The following is a 17504-nucleotide window of genomic DNA, read 5'->3' as shown; positions in this document are numbered from 1 at the left end:
CCACAAAGTAAATCTTTTCCTTAAATAAAAATATCCAAGGAAAATGTTGCCCTTTGTGGGCAATATCATATACAAGAGCTCCCAGGACAGAGCTAACAATCACTGCTAGCTATTTGTGCTGGATAGGTTTTCCAAAACCAGGACTTTAGCTAGAGTCATTGTCAATAGCTGGTGGCAGTTAGACAAGCAGTGCTCCTAGACCTGAATGTTGATCTGCCCATTTCTTCTCCTTAACTTTGGTGCTCAACTAAGACAGCCTTAGAGCTTGTTCTCTATGTCAGACAGCATCAAAGAAATACAGAATAACCATGAATCAAGCCCTACTACTTAATACAAAACAATCATGTAAGGCTTCCTAGAATGATGTATGACCCTTAGATCCAAACTTACATTCTGACATAATGACAATTCATGGACATATACTCATTATCTATACTGTTTGCTCTCTTGGATGTGAGAGTGCAGTGGGATCAAGTAACAGACAAATAAACAAATGCTTGAGCATACACCAATGCAAAAGTAGTAGTTTCCCCTATTTGATTTGCCAATTGTCAGATTAACAACCCCCATTTTCCATCAAACCAAGCATGGAGAGAACATTTTTCTTAGCAAAGGACAAATCCTAAATTCTTTGAACACCCTAACCTGTTACCAGTGAGTAAGCACTACCTGATCTTAGGTTCATGCAAATGTTAATTGCTCTCTAAGAGCCTAGAAAGAGGCTGAATGAGATTGCTGTTATTAACAAGAAAAAATCATGTCCCTGCTTTCTGAATCAGAAATAAATTTGACACTTTTACAGATGGGTAAAGAAAACCTCTCATGAAAATGAGCACCATTTAAGACACAAAAGTAGGAATGAAATGCTATCTATTGGGACTTCACAAACCTGGCAGAGTGACACTGCACCAATTCCAAAGGACAGCAGACATCCATGTTTCTAAGCACATTCTCTTCAGCCCCGAAGCAAAGAACACCATATAGCGTGATGCTACATCATCTGTGAAGCTGCTCAAACAAGAGAAGCAGATTGGAAGTAGCAGCCAAAATCCTGCCACATACACGCACATAAAAAAAAAAGACCTCACTGAGCAGACAGACAGAATGTTCCAGGCAATAAATTTATAAACACTACTAAAAAATTCATCTGGAAAGGGCAAAAGATTCCCAAAGAGGCATCCCAAAGTCAGATGCCAGTAAAGCAAATGATTTGTCATTGTAACACAGGGAGATTCAAAGCGTTCACGGAGCTTTAGGGTTTTTTTCAGCCTGACAGAATTTCTATTATTTCTACTACTCAAAAAATACAGCATGATACGGATCCAAATAGTCAACATTTTTCAGTCAAAATTTAAATGCAAATTTTGAAAATAATCCATGATCTTTATAAAATTGTCAAATTAGTTATGTAAGCCAATATATGCATGTTTTTATATCCATATCTTACAAAATAAAAGATACTATAAAGTTACTAAATATCCTGAGGTACTTTGTAAAAGATTTTTTTTTATATAAAAATATTACCTTTATTGTGATATCCAGACTTTGGCAACTTTAAGATTTAGTGTGAAAGAAACAGTTCTGTTAGTGGAAAGACACCAGTTCTTAAACAACTCTTAGATAAAATGCAGCACTTTGCATTCACATTTTTTACAACAGAAAACTCATGTGGGCTACTTATTGACAACTCTGATCACGGTTTAGTGAATGTCTTTATGTTTGTATTTGAGTTTGTGCAGGAAGAGCATGAAATCATGCTCTTTAATAATCATACCTTTAATAAGTTATATTTATTTAGGTTTCATTCAAAACAAACTGTAGGTCCTTGTAATGCATAAGGACAAGACAACTTAAATGGCAAAACAAAAGCAAAAAAAAAAAAACCCCAAATTTATGATCAACATAAATTTAATGGCAACATAATAAATTATCTAAGATTCTTTCCTTTCACCCTTCCACAAACTAAAGTTTTTGTTCCACAAGCTTAACCAGGCTAATAATTACTCCCAGACTGTAATGTTCCACCACAAAGACAGACATCCCCTGAGAAGGGAATATACAAACTGTAAGAAGACTGGCACCTTCTGAACACATCTTAGGATTTAATCCAGGTTTGTCACCTGTTTTCTTCCAAATCTTTATTTTTTATTATCGAGAGCCTAGTAATTCACAATAACCCTTTCAACTGGCACAGCCCTCTTTCTGCCTTCAGTCTTCCTACATCTTAAGCGGCTTAAAAGGTTCTGAACTGCATCTCACATAAAATTTTGCCCTTTCACAGTGAATTTACTGGGGTACTCCTTGATAGTAAAGGGTTTCTTTTTTCCATTTATGCCTAAATGCTCCCTACCAAAACTGTCAGCTTTTTTCTTCTTCTTTCCCTGTTACAGTCACTCTCTTTAGCTCTTACTTTATGTTTCTGAAAGCGCATATGACAATACTTCATAAGAAACTCATAATAAAACTCAAAGCAGACAACATCTATGCCCACTTACTGTTCCAGCACATTTGCTAGGAGCTAGACACAGAGAAACTATTGCCTAAAAACACTGAAGAAAAGAAATAAGATCTCTTCTTGTAACAGAAGTATATAAACTAAATTAGATGCTTTTTTTCCTCATCAAATATACCAAACAGAATAACGATAAGCAGCAAATTTTTAAGCTTGTGTATTAGTCAATAGTAACTGTCTAAGTTAGTCTGTCTTATAGTGGTATGTGCCTGGAGGGATGTTTATCCAGCTGGTGGACCAGCTGAGCAAGGACCGGGCATCCCAGGCCGGTCCTGCAAAATGAGATAAGGAAGCCTGAAATCCACACTGCCACACAAAGGACTGGGTTTTTTCTCAGAATTTGGGCTGCACCTCGCTCATTTCTAGCCTTTATCTTTGGACCCTAAGAGGGGGGTCCTCAGACCACCCAACGGACTGTCCACGCATACCAACACAGTGTGAAGATATGTTAATGATTCTTCGAAAGAATATGTAATACCCTTTTGGGTGACGAAGTGAATATGCATAGATCTGTACTATAAAAGACGCACGGTCTTCTCACCTGGCATGCGTGGTTTTGGAGGATTGATTCCCCCATGCATCCAGCTCTGCTAATAAAGGGTACCTGCTTAATAACAACTATCTAGTTGTTATTGAATTATAATCTTGGAATACTTGCCCAGCCACACCTAGCCTGCCACTTCAGTGAGGAGTGTTAGAAAGCAAGGGGGCTTGGATACTCCATCCTTTGAATCAACAGCAATATGCAAATTTTATTTTCATTTAACACAAGTTTAAAAGAGGCATTTCATGAAATACAAAAGGTTCTGTGCTAGTGGAGTATCTAAATCTGTTTCACTTCAATAAAAGACAATTCAATAACATCCTTAATTGTATAAAATCTCTTGACTCCTAACAGCATTTTCCTGGTTTCTAGGACAGCCTACACAGATATTATGTACATAAACTGAATTTCTGGAAGTTTTCTATGGATAACCTGTAAGCTCTTATGCAATCCTGTTCATGACACAGGTACAGTTAGGAAAAATTTAAAACCCAGGTAATGCTCCTGAAGGAAAAGTCACCAAAAGATTTACTTCTTGTGCTTTCTCAGGTAGTCCCCTCCTGCAAAAACTTTTTGAAATTCAGCTGAGCCACCTGGAATTTGCACTGTCTTGAATACAGTGCCACTATCATATTTCTTCTGAGATTATTCCAGTTTTTTTTGAATGTCAGTAACATATCTGCCAATGCTTCAAATGCTAGATAATCAGGGCGACAGAAGGCTACGACAACTTTTAAGTGATGACGTATGTCAATAATAATTTACTCAATTTTACCTGTAAGTGAACTGAGGCACGCACTAATCTTAGCAAGCAGACCAAAACTGGATTCAGAGAGTATGACTTTTACTGTTCTTCAACATGAAACCCATTAAAAATTACCTTGATGTACATATCCCTTTGCAGCACAAGTTTTGACAGTTTTCAGATGTACTTATGTATGAAAATGACACATGGCAGTCAACCTGCATTGGCAGAGAAACTAATTTAAATTCCAGCCCAGTGTCACCAAAATATGACAGAATATTTTTACCACATCCAGCCTAGCTCAGGATCTTGTTTACTTTAGTCTTCCATACCTAGAATCCTTTCACTCTAAACCAAAAACTTCTCCCTCATTAAGGCACAATTTTATTTATGTAGACAAAAGCTAACGTGGTCAACCAAAACCAGTCTGTATCCATGCATGGCAGACAAGTTAACACCCAGATAACCTGAAATCTGAACCTTGCTCTATGCAGTCTCACAGATTGAAACTAACACTGAAAAAGTGAATACACACACCCCACTGGTCTTTCCATATTTAATACAAATTGATGTCACAACCCATATCTCTAATATCTCCTCTCATGAATTATGCCCCTTCATTAATTCCACATATTTCATCCTAAGCAATGTAAGTCAGCAGAGGCAGCCTTACTGAAGCCTCGTTGAATGATAGTACTTTGCAGTCTCTCTGTCATCACTGAGCCAATGCATGACTTAAGCAATATATATGGAATTTACAACAGCTTTCTTCAATGGTCAGATGGAGAATTGGAAAATGGCACAACCTACGCACCATTGGTGTCACACCATGATTAAAGTTTTATATTCCTGTGCTTTAGAATGTTGGGTAACTGCTGAAAATAGTGTAAAATTATTTCTGACCTCTACAAGCTTTTAATTGTTCTCAGACAACTATTCCACCAATTCTCCAATATTGTTGCAAAAAGTTGAATGAAAAGACATTCTGATTTACAGCCTTGCCTTTTAAAGGGATACAGACAACTTCAAAATCATATCTCTACCTGAAAATATCCTTTCAGTGATCTTTTTACCAGTACTGAGAGAGGCTATCGTGAATAACAGACTGCAAGAGAAGCCTCCCCACATGCTTTGTTGCTTAGGATCTTCCACGACGTTTTTAATATTTTTGCACAGTTGGCTTTTCTTTAAATGGCAAAATATAGGAGAGACATAAAAAAAAACTGCTAAGCCTTAAGAAAGTTGTGCAATTTTACCTTTTCTAGCTTAAATTGTTTTAGATTTGGCTAATATTTCCCAAATCCAAGAATGAAACATTAGAAAAGCTTAAGAATGCTTCCAAGGAAACCAGGCACCAAAGCACTAATCACTACCCTAGCTCAGCCACAAAATTGTTTGTTTAAAAAGAGGTGTCATCTGTTACTATGCTATTCACCAGCTGTGTCAAGCCCCAAGTAATGGGTATTATTCACCGTTCTGTTAGCAGTACTGATTTCTATGGCTCATTAAAACTATAGGTTCGTGCCGTGCCTTGCTTTTCTGAATCTGCTGGAAAAACAGTTTGTAACTATTTCCTTCAATAACTGGGAAGAGAGACTTAAGTCTCTAGCATGACTGAACTAAGTGACCTTCCTTTGTTGCTAACATTATCAGGCTGTTGGTCTGTTTAGCCCGGAGGAGACTGAGAGAAGAGCTCATCGAAGTCTACAGCTTCCTCACAAGGCAAGGCGGAGGGGAGCAGGAGTTGACCTCTTCTCTCTGGCAACGAAGGATAACATCTTAGGGAATGACTGGAAGATGTGCCAGGGGAGGTTTAGGTTGGGTATCAGGAAGAGGTTCTTCACTCAGAGGGTGGGGGAGCACTGGAACAGCTCCCCAGGGCAGCAGTCATGGTACCAAGCCCAACAATTTTCAAGCATTTGAACAATGCCCTCAGACACACGGTGAGAATGTTGGGGTTGTGCTATGCAGTGACAGGAGTTGGACTCGATGATCCTTGCACATCCCTTCCAAATCAGGACATTCTGTGATTCTATACAGGTACTATGGGCAGTAAGGTATAGCAGGTGAACCCACATCTTTTCTGTCTTGTGGTGTCTGAACTCAGCAACGTGCAGTTATCATGCAAGATGGGAGCAACACAGGTACAGTAGCTCCATGCCTAATGTGCCTGCACATCACATCTCAGTTACAAGAAGGGCAACATTTTCAAAGGGCCTTCCTGTCTCTGAACAGGCTTAGCAAGAACAGGACAGCCTCTAAAAAAATTCTGGGCTGAATTCAGTTCAGAGAGATAGCAATCTGACAGAACGCTCATTGAGCACTTCTTTTCTTGAGAAAACAACAAAAACTTTAGATAAATATTAGCAATTTAAGATTTTCTTTTAGCTACAATGAACATCATCAATATTTGAAATCAAAACCAGTATTATAAATTTAACTTTCTGGGACACTGTGTCCTGTTTGTTATCATTATTGTTCCAAAACTTCCAGGAACAGTAGAGTCTGGTGACACTATCCAGCCACGGAATGAACAAGTATCAGACAAAGTTTCACAGTTCCTGCCAACAAAGATTCATAAAATCACTAGACTCACAGAATCACTAAATCACAAAGGTTGTAAGAGATCATATAATCAGCTACCCACAACCACACCTACTAAAACCATGTCTCAAAGTGCTCTATCATAGAATCATAGAACTGCTTGGATTGGAAGGGACCAGAGAGGTCATCCAGCTTCAACTCTCCACCATTGGTCTACACGCATTTTCAACACCTCCAGGGCTATTGATGGAAAACATCATACAACTTTATTAAAAACCAAGTAACAGACTTTTGAGAGGCATTCTAGTGACCGAGAGGCCCTTTTTCCCCCCTAAGTGAAGCAACAGGTCTTGAATATTTTTGTTTCACTTAAAATAAGCAACAGCTCCATCCGCGTTTCTGCCCCGAGGTGTCCCGCCGGGGCAGGGGCGATCGCTACCCGGGGGTTCGGACCACCTCAGCCTAACCCAGCCCGCTCCGTGGCTGCCTCGCACCAGCCCCACCGAGCCCGACCACTGAACGCTCCGCATCAGCCCAACGCCCCGGCACCAGACATGGCGCCCAGGACCACGTGACCGGCCCTTCCCCCCCTTCCGGCCCGCGCGCGGCCACGTGACCTCCCTCCACGGCCGCAGCCGGAAATGCCTCTCCGGCCCGCCCGTGGCCACGTGACCTCCATCCTATACGCAGCCGGAAGTGCTGCTCTGCGGTGTGGGATGGGAGGGAGCGGCTGCCGCCTCCTGTCGGTGCCTGTCGCTGAGAGAACGCCTAAGGCAGGTGCCGGCGTCCCGGCGCACGAGAGCACACGGCAAGGTAGCGGGGACAGCCTTCTGCCGCCCGAGGGTGGTGGGTGCGCGGCGGGAGGGGTGAGGCGGGGTGGGTAGGCCGCGGTGGGACCACCGTGGGACCACCGTGCCAAAGCCCCCCGGCCGCACTTCCCGCCCAGTGGGCCCAACCGTCTGCAAAAGCAAGGAAGCAGGCAGGTTTTCGTCCTTACTAGGCACGTCTCCCAGCGCACGGCCGCGGGGGGGTCTGTCACTGTCCTGACAGGGTCTGCCGTGCAGAGCTCTGCGGCTGCTGGACGTCCAGCCCCACGTACTCGGGGATGGGCTCACACCTGCGCTACCAGAACTGCTCTTTCCTTTGTTTTTGTAACCCAGCGCTGTAGTTCCGCGACTGAGGTCACTTGGTCTGTTCAGTCTGGGGAAGAGGGGACTGAGAGTAGAGTCTCAGCAGTTTACAGCTTCCTCAGAAGAGGAGGAGAAGAAGCTGATCTCTTCTCTGTGCTGAGCAGTGTTGGGACCCGAACACAGTTTATTGCTGGGCATGATGTCATATGGAATATTCCTCAGGAATATCAGTTGAGGTCAACTGTCCTCGCTGTCTTCCCTCCCAGCTTCTGGTCCACCTTCAACCTACTCCCTGACAGGGCAGTCTTAGGAGCAGAAAAGGACTTGACGCTGTAAGTGCTGTTCAGCAGTCACTAAAACATTAGCATGTTATCAACACTCTTCAGTACAAATCCCAAACACAGACCCTTATGAGCTACTAGGAAGAAATTTCACTATCCCAGTCAAAACCAGCACACAGTGCTTTTTAATTTGTCTGATTTTCTCTTTGCAGAATAGTGTGTAGGTGAACATTAAGATCACAGGGAAGTTGTATTCATTGTACTTAATGTTATCAGAGGCTTTGAAAGCAAATTAATTCCTTTCTTTTGGTAGAAGTTAGTTCTTTATATTGCAGTAGAAAGAAGTGTAATATGAGCTCAGGCTCTGCTGTTTTAGGGCCAGCACATTTACAACAAACTTTGTCACGAATACTAGACCACTGCATTTGTATTTGGTAATTATATTTGTGTCTAACTAGAAAGTTATTTACAGTGAACAGACCTCACACTCGCTTTGAGAGCTGCATGCAAAAACTATGTGGTAACAACTGCACGCACCTAGAACCATTAATCTTTGTGTATACCACAGCTGTTTCTTGAAAAGACTTGGGTTGATTCTGTGTGGTTTGACTTACACCTAGTATACACGTTAAGAACACACAGGACAGCGCTGTTGGTTGTGAATTGCTAACTGATATCACACAGCCTACCCTCAGCGGCTTTTTAGGAACTACTTAGAAACAAGATGAGTGAATTGTTTAGCCATGACCAGAGCAGGCTACTCTCTGAGCAATTGATCCACCTTCTACCTTGCTCCTGTGTTACTTCTGAAAATGTAATGCTGCTAAATAAACATTTTTAACTGATGCTTATTGTCGCTGGGGTAAAAATGTCTCTGAAAAGGCTATAAGGTACATGGTTTAATTCCAGAATTAAATCCAGTGTATTTTTAGTCTTTTCTAGACTAGAAGGCTATAATTTGTGGTTTTTTTAAATTACTTAAACTAAAGTCTGTCAAGCTTACAGATAAAGGTTGCCTGCACAAATCTGATTCATTTTAATGCTTTTCCTAGGGTGATCTTCATAGAAACTACTAAAGACTTAAAAGAATTATTTTAGCCAAAATAAGTGAAATAAGTTGTTCTGACAAAGTAAAATGGATCCTTGTTCAGTTGGAGTTCAGCTTCAAGCTGCCAATGAATGCCATAAGATCTATTATACTCGTCACACTGGCTTAAAGACTAAGGAAGATATATCTTCATCTGACCTGCTGCTACTTCAGCTGAGGACTGGAATTACCCTTTCAGGGAACAATACAATCTGCTTACACCATGCAAAAATTTACATTGAAAGATTTGAAGACTTACAAAAGTCATGTTGTGATCCCTTTAATATACACAGAAAATTATCAAAGAAAAACTTACGAGCAATTGACTTGGATGATGCAACTTTTCTAACTGCCAAGTTTGGAAGACAGTTTGTACCTGGCTGGAAGCTTTGTCCCAAATGCATGCAGATAATAAATGGAAGCGTCGATGTTGAATCTGAAGATCGCCAAAGAAGAAAACTTGATTCAGATGTGCGTATATGGATCAGTTTTCCCACCCTTCCCAAGTTGTGCAAGCTATTGGATTTGGGCTTCAACAAGTCCTACATAAAGAAATTAAACTTTGTAATGGAAATATGAAAGAGTGTAGTGTTTTAGATACATGGGAGTTCACTGTATTTAAATTTTTATTTGGAGGATGTTAAAAAGTACACTAGGATGACTTACAACTCGTTAGTTTATGTAAATACCAGACTGCTGCTGGTATTTTAAGCTGTTACTTGAGCCTTACCAAAAAAAAAAAAAAGCAACTTCTGTACTTAAAGCTGAACACTGCAAAGATTGCTTCTAAGGATGTTGAGATAAACTTTTGGTCTAGTCTTCTCAGTTTAAAAAATGCACTTTGTCCAGCAGGTCATTATCAAGTGAACCTGCATTGAGGTAATTAAGTGTACCCTTATTGTGTCTGAGCTGCAAAGGCCGTGGCATTTGTTCAGGGGCAGTAATGAACTAATGTGGGAGGATAATGCTCTAAGTGCTGAGTTTGGAATACAGCTTGTACATTGTTGGATGCACTGTTCAAGATACATGCAGTAGAAAGTATGGGCAACCAAACTCATCCACATATACCCCAAAGCAAATCAGAATCGTGTTCTAGGAGCTGTTGTCCCTTTCAGCCCAGGGTCTGTTGCCCAACTGTATTTTTCAATTACCTGTTAGTATAATTAGAAGACTGACAGGGGGTGAAATTTGAAAGCATTAAAACTGCTACCATAAAGCTTGCATTGTTGAGGTCTGAGACTGGTAAAATTCTCCACTCAAACTTAAGTTGTTTCTCAGGACAAATCCAGTGCTTAGAGTTGAGGTCATCAATTTACCTAAGTTATTACAGTATCCTAGCTTAATTTATGAATTTAGTTTTGTATTTGTAATTAATAAGGTTTTCTGTCTTTGTTCAGGGGCGGACAGCTAAGGCTTTAAAGTCTCTACAGTTTGCTAATCCAGGACGACAAACTGAATTCACTCCTGAAACCAGTAAAAGGGAAAAAAGAAGGCTGCAATCAAAAAGCACATCATTTAATACAGACAGGTGAGCTATTTCCTATATTTACATTAACTTTCACTTCAAAATAAAATAGTCTTGATGGTCAGTGTCCCTGAAACAGTATAATATAGTCTATGTGCATATTTGCATGTTTACGGATTGCTTTTTTGGCTTTGAGGATGTTAAAGCTCACTCTCATTATTGAAGTAAATGAAGCGGAACATGAAGTCGTACCGGACAGTCTATATTTTAGGCAATTAGAAAATAAGCAAGTATTTGATAAGTCATGACAACACACACAGGTCATACATGAAGCTATTAATTTATGGATAAACTAAAATTCTTGTAGTAGGTCAAATTTGAATACAGAAAGATCAAGTAGACCACACTTAAATATTGGAGTTTTCATCTCTCAATAAACTCAATAATTACAGTTTGTAATTAGAGATGTGCATGTTGCGACCTTACCTCCCTCTTAAAAAAAAAAAGTTAGTGTCCAAGTTGAACAATACTTGGATAACAAATTATTGATCTTAAAATCATGCTTTCTACAGAGGAAAGGTACATGTAGCTGAATTTTGTTTGTGATTGTCCACTTAAATGTGGACCAATTCAGTCTTGTTCTAATAGGAAAGTGATAGAAGTCCCAGCTGTAACAAATATTTTATGACAAGTTAAAACCTGCAAGAAAAATCACATTAATACTTTTTTCTCATAAGTTTAGTTTTACAAGACAGAAACAGACACTGGATGTGCTGTTCGCAAACTACACATCCTTCTCCCTTCTGCTTGTTTCTTCTACGCCCTTTGCGCACAGGTTGCAACCAGGAGGAAATTTTGATGAGATGCTAGGAAAACTTTGTGTGTGTAGTAAAACAGTGGTTCAAATGTTGTGGTATCTCCGACATTGGAGCTTTTCAGAAGTTGGCGAGATGCAGCCCTAAGTGACCTATTTTGAGGCTGAGTGACCAGAGGGTCAGACAAGGTGTCTTCCAGAGGTCCCTTCCAAAAAGGGTTTTCCAGTAATTCTGCAGTTTAACAGAACTGTTACATATGGATAGTGATAAAAGCATAAAAAAACCCACTTCTAAATTAGGATGCGTGCAACCTAAATGATTCCACATGACCTCCTTTGAATTACAGCTACACATTACAAAAGAAAATTAAATTAAAGGAGCATTTCACATCATCTGAGGTTTACATCATATAACTAAGATTATTCATAAGTGGTTGAATAAGTGCGCTATTGAGGAAATGAAAGCTTCCCATTCTTGAAATTATTTCAAAAGCACTATAGTGGAGATACAACTAGAACTGAGAAAAATTTTTTCAAATATAGTAAGACGTATACATCTTCTAAACTAGCAGAGTGTTAAAATGAACACCTGAAGAAAGCAAACTTCTGTCCACGACTATTAGCAGCTTGGCACCAAAATAGGTGGGTTTTTTAACGTGGAAATAATTGTTATTTTTCATTATACAGACAAGTTATACCAGCAAAGAGTAAAGTCTATGATAGCCAAGGACTACTACTTTGCAATGGGATGGACCTCTGTGATTGTCTTGATGAAGATTGCCTGGGATGTTTCTATGCTTGCCCCAAGTGTGACTCCAAGAAGTGTGGAACTGAATGTCGCTGTGACCGCAAGTGGGTATATGAACAAATTGAGATAGAAGGAGGAGAAGTAATTAGAAATAAGCACCTTGGTTAGTGTGCATGCACGTTGTTTATTCTGAGTATATATTCCATACTTTGATTAAACACCACACATTCATCATTTAATGGTGTACTACTCTTAATCATACTACTGTCTTTTCACACTTCATTCTACTTTATACTCAGTCATCCAAAAAAGTTCTCATTGAAGTCTTCCACTGTATTGAAGTATGAAGCACTAAATTTTCAACATATCCTGAACCACTCACCATCATTTCAGATGTCGTTTTTTAGTGTACCATTTCCACGTAGCCCTCATTTTACCTTCTGTAGTTCAGATCTCATAATTTTGAATCTGAGTTATATGAAACACTTCAAAAGTTCCAAGTGAATTTACATGCAGTATTAATCAAGTTCTCTCCAGTATTAACAGTGAATGCCGTTATCTTCTATAAATTTTCCCAGCTGCATCTTATAAATTCAATCCTGTTCACTTAAATGGATTCAAAGGTGTTTAGGAATTCAGATCCCATCCAAGTTACTGGAATTTGAGATCAAGTTATCCCTGCAAGTTCAAGCCTCACCAATGAAGTGTTATAAACTATCAAGGCATTGAAAAATATGTTTAATTATTATACTGTTCTGTTGGTTTCTGTACAATGCAATTGAAATAATTTTGCTGTATTTGTTACTGGTCTGTAATTGAACGGACTGGTACTTAAACAGCCCCCTCCCCCTTTTTTATTTTTGCTTGGTTTTAAGGGAAATGTTTACATGCAATTGAATTGAAATTTTTTGGTTGATGCCATATCTATTATTGGAATGTTTCAATTTTACAGTCTAACAAGATCTATGGAAAAAAGATTTTATAATTGAAATCTTAGTAAAATTGTTATTCCTTGGTATTTTTCTTGTGTTTTGGATAAAATTCCTACTTCTATGGTAGACTTGAAAGATCTATATGTTTATTGGGTCACATTTATTCAAGAGCTGTTAATTGTGGATTTCTGAAGATATATTTTTTGAAGTTGTATAATCTTGCTATTTGTTTAGAGTACTTTCTTTTCTGACTGTGTGTCGTAAGGGCTGCATAGCTGAAGTCCAAAGCTGTGCTTTGAGTTGTACTGACCTCTGCTGGTCCTGGTCAAGTATAAGCATGAACTTATACTATATTATTATTAAATCTGCTACAAAAAAAAACAGTTCTTTTTTTGTGTCCGATTGTCTGTTCTTCCAGTCTCTCTCTCTCATTGGCCTTAGATGCCACCTTTATCACAAGAACCATCGTGTGAGTTTATTTAGGGAGAGCACCACGCTCTTTACACTTTCCAGACAGCAACACTACAAACGAGTAACAAACATGGCTTCCCTTACATGCAAACTGCATTTAATACTACAGAGCACACTTACCCTGACACAGCAATTAACCTTGTGTGCTCAATCCTTGTTTAGAACTGTTTCATCTCATAAGCAACCTTTGTATTGGATGAAAATACAGGTAGAAAGTGAGATTGAAAAAGCTGGTCCAATCTTGTAGTTTTTATGTATTTGTTACTTCTTAAATTAGACCGGAATCGGCAGTATCTATTATTAATAAGCTTCACAGGCTTCCAACTGTTTGATGAATATAACTCATCACTTAAGTCCACAGTTAGACTTCGGATTCAGTAACTGTTAAAGCATTTCACTTCAGTGAAACGCCTAGAGTATCCCATTATTAAAACTGTTTTTCTCAATCTCCATTAAGCCTCTAAAAAGCATATTCAATCTCTCATTTTAAAGATTCACTAGCAATGAGTACATTCCCAAATAAATCACTCAGGTTGATTACTAACAAACTACTTAGGACTGCTGTTTGACTACAAACCTTTGCTATGTACTGGGTACAGATCCTACAGGAGACTTAAAGTTTTTTTACTGGAAGACAGGACTTGGTGTTGGTTGTTCGCATGTCCTGCTTGTATGTTGAGACCACTTCCATTTAGCTGTATTTCCTTAACTTGTCTAAGTTGTAGCATGTTATCAAGTTCGGTAATATGTTGGGTTTTTACACTTCCATGTCCCCTCCCATCTATGTTTTTCTGTTAAATTACAAATTTTACCATCTTACTAGGTGTAAAATGCTTACAGCTGTGAATTTGATTTTTTCTGTATGTTTTTGTAATTGGTACACAAATTTATCCCATCAACATAATACACAAGCTATTTTTGCCTTCTAGAAGCGATTGCATATTTTTACCAATAGTATACATAGTTCCACATCTTTCAAAATTACTCTATGTTGTTTTAATATAGCCAAAGGAAACAACTGCTTTCCCTAAAAGCCTAAATTCATAAACCAGGTATAAAAAAACACTTCAAATTCTCTATGCATTAGAGAAAAGCCAACTGCAGATATACCCCAGTCACCATGCTAAAACTTGCCTTTTGATATTAATTGCAAAAATTAACACCTAGGTGAAGTTTACATATTAAAAAGACCAAAATCAACTACAATAAAAAAAAAAATCTGTTTTATGAATAATGTATATACCATGGATCAATTGGAGCTCATTCAACAGAAGCTCCAGATTTGTAATCTCTTCAGTAAGTATCATGTTATGGGCTGTTGTGGTTTCTTTCTCACACAGAGAAAAATTCATATTGGGTTTAGAACATGGTCAAATGTAACATGATCTAAAAATCAGCAAGTTCTTCTGTGGAACTTTTGGGAGTTACCACAGAACTTGGGTCATATCTGAGACAGGATGTATGCATTTTTCCCCTCCCTAGAGGAGCTGAAAGTTTCAAACTGATGAAGCATACCTTGAAATGCTTTCTGTTAAATATTCAAACAACACTATAGCACAGTCAGGTACCTAACTCAGAGGTGTTTTAAAATTCTCATTATCTCTGTTAGTAAAAAGCATTTTGGGGGGGGAGATACATTATAACCTTGTCCTTAAAAAACATACAAAATTCCAGCTGTGTTTATCAATTAAGCTCATAACTCTTAGAAACTGAGATGAAAAGACTTAACTTTTGAATCTCTTGGCTAACCATTCAAGACACCAGAAACAACAGAAAGTGGACAAATATACACAAACAGCATGATTTTCCAAATCCGGAAGTCACGCTTAAAGCCTCTAAAAGAAAAACAGAAGACTGAGTAAAAGTAACTAGTTGGGGGTTTTGGTTTGGTTTTTTATTGGTTTTTTTTTTTCCCCCCTCTCCGATTTAACACCTGGTTTAATGTACTTTTTAGCCTTTTTGTATAGGTGTTACCCATATTATCCAGAATTGACAAATAGACAAGTGCCCAAAACTCATACTGAAATCCTGTAGCGGCTTAATAACACAGAGGTTAAATGTTCAGGTGGACAGCTGTCACTTGTTATCTGACAGAAACAACTACAACTTGCTGGCATCAGCATTAAGCCTCCAAGTTCCTCTACTGTCCTGAAAAAGCATAAACATACCATTTGCAGTTTCAACTACTTTGTTTTACTCTAAAATTAGTCGCTTTCAGTCCTATTTCTGTTGTAATAAGTGTGGAGTTGCAGCATTTCACAACAGGTTTGTTGGTGGAATACTGGAGGTACAGACAGGCGGTAGCTTGTCCCTCACAATGCAGACAGTTTTCCCCAGTAATTCTTCAGCAAATATTCTTGAAGTTTTATTCACCTTTATACCAACTTCTAACCAGTCAATACCACACTAATGACAACTTTTTTAAGTTGACTCCCTCTAACTTTTAAGTTACACATGCTTTTAAACCCTAATAATAGTAGGGGGAAACTTTAGTAAAAGGATTGTATTTAAAGATTTTTAATTACAAGTTGCATGTAATATTTACCAATGTGGAAGTCATGACCACTCAGATTTCAAATTACCAGTTCTCATCCAAGCATATATTAAAAAATATTAGACAGAAGTGCAAACAGGTGCAATTAAACTACCTGGTTCAGTCTCTGAAGAGGTTTTGTTCAAAACATTGTTGTGCTCTGAAACACAGGGTTTACATCTTAAATTTTCTTATACCCAGCAGAGGGCATCAGCTTCCTGCAAACCTGACCATGAACTTATCCCAGCGCACCTCGCAGAGGCAACGCCAGCCACCTGAGCAGAATATTTCATTCTTGGACAGATTCAGGAATTAAGCCCAAGACAAGCAATGCATTACGCACATCTGTGAGGCAGAAACAAGTGGACTCAACTATAAGATTATCACTTAAGAATAAGATAAATTCATTTTCTTTGTTGTCTGTATCAAAGCTTCTCACCCAGCCCCCCAAATATCTTGCCGATAGTTAGTTCTTTAAGTAGATATCAACACAATTTTTTATAGCTACATTTATGATTTACCACGTTCACTGTAAAATTTTAGTTTAACGCTTCTACTTGAGCATTCCCTTAGAAATTCAGTATTAGATAGCCAAGAAACCCACTTACAGCAAGGCCCTGCACTCAGTAGCGAAACGGGACTTTCTGACATCCACACCAGTACTACTGCCAGAGTACAACTCACACTTGGAAGAGCCACACATGTTCGGTTTCCCAGACAAACAGATAAAATACTCTAGCAGTAATTTAACAGAGTAGCTACAATAGCAACTACAAGAAGCCCTGCATAAGCTGCGGTAGGTCAGGACGGAGGAAGATAAGAGGAGCAGCTGGAGATGGGAAAAGTTTCCCTGGGCCTCCTACTATTACTAAGCAATGTTAAAATTGCCATAGCTCTTCTCTGCTTCTCCCAGCTTCCTTTGGCTGCCCTACTCACCAGCAAATCACATCTGTATAGCTTGGTAAGTGACTTGCCCTTCTAGGCTCTAGTTAGCAAAATATTAATAACTGGTGTGCAACAAACGCCATTCACCATCTCACCCACGGGTAGCAGCACTGTCTACCATAATCTCCTAAGAAGAAATGGGCATCTAGTGTAAATGCAGAGCCACAGGCTGCAACCACAAGTAAAAGCAATTCTCTTTGGTCATCTTCCAGTTGTCTCCATGTTGTTCTTCCATTTGTCCTTACATTTTAATTCATTGCTCTACCCACTTTAAATTATTCATTTTAGCTGCTAATACCATGAAGCAGACAACACTAATTTACATATTAAAAAAAAGAACAAAACAGTCCCAGCAAGCATCAGCTATGCATGACAAGTGAGCCACTTATGAGAACCATGAAAGATTAAAAACTTCTCAAGCAGGAATCACTGAGATTCTACTCAATTCACAGTCCTTAAGGCCTCATAAGTAATTTAAGAAACTAGAACCAAGGACCAAAGTATGTTCTCCAGAGTCCATCACAAACAGAGAAGAAGCAAGCATCATAATGTACTATATATATAAAGACTACAGAGCTGTTCTATTAATAGAACTGCTTAGCATAAAGGTAGAAAATCAGAATTTAGTCCCTTTCAGGAGTAAGGTGTGTTTCCTTTAGTATTTCTTGTTCTAGTTAATCCTTCTTGAGTGTACCTGATAACACACCAAAGTATGTTCTCCAGAGTCCATCACAAACAGAGAAGAAGCAAGCA

General features: G+C 38.8%; 1 protein-coding gene across 3 annotated transcripts; it reads left to right on the top strand.

Annotated features, from left to right (window-relative positions):
- Positions 1–7008: 7008 nt before the first annotated feature.
- ARL14EP (ADP ribosylation factor like GTPase 14 effector protein) lies at positions 7009–13195 on the top strand. 3 transcript variants are annotated; one of them, XM_054069023.1, is made up of 4 exons: positions 7009–7158; positions 8809–9314; positions 10241–10371; positions 11810–13195. In XM_054069023.1, the coding sequence occupies exons 2-4, from the start codon at positions 8892–8894 to the stop codon at positions 12036–12038; spliced, it is 783 nt and encodes a 260-aa protein (XP_053924998.1). In that variant the 5' UTR covers positions 7009–7158; positions 8809–8891; the 3' UTR covers positions 12039–13195. The 3 variants fall into 3 exon arrangements, with proteins under 3 accessions (XP_053924998.1, XP_053925000.1, XP_053924999.1); XM_054069025.1 differs by lacking the exon at positions 7009–7158 and adding an exon at positions 7243–7324; XM_054069024.1 differs by lacking the exon at positions 7009–7158 and adding an exon at positions 7493–7807.
- The last annotated feature ends 4309 nt before the right edge of the window (positions 13196–17504 follow it).

This window comes from Cuculus canorus, chromosome 5, assembly GCF_017976375.1.
Source record: "Cuculus canorus isolate bCucCan1 chromosome 5, bCucCan1.pri, whole genome shotgun sequence".
Taxonomy (NCBI): domain Eukaryota; kingdom Metazoa; phylum Chordata; class Aves; order Cuculiformes; family Cuculidae; genus Cuculus; species Cuculus canorus.
This window is presented reverse-complemented; position numbering and strand designations above follow the sequence as displayed.

Excerpts from the sequence above, each read along its gene's own strand:
- ARL14EP (XM_054069023.1), top strand. The coding sequence starts at position 8,892 with ATGGATCCTTGTTCAGTTGGAGTTCAGCTTCAAGCTGCCAATGAATGC. Across the intron at positions 9,315-10,240 it reads GAAGAAAACTTGATTCAGAT|GGGCGGACAGCTAAGGCTTT; the intron begins GTGCGTATATGG and ends GTCTTTGTTCAG. Across the intron at positions 10,372-11,809 it reads ACATCATTTAATACAGACAG|ACAAGTTATACCAGCAAAGA; the intron begins GTGAGCTATTTC and ends TTCATTATACAG.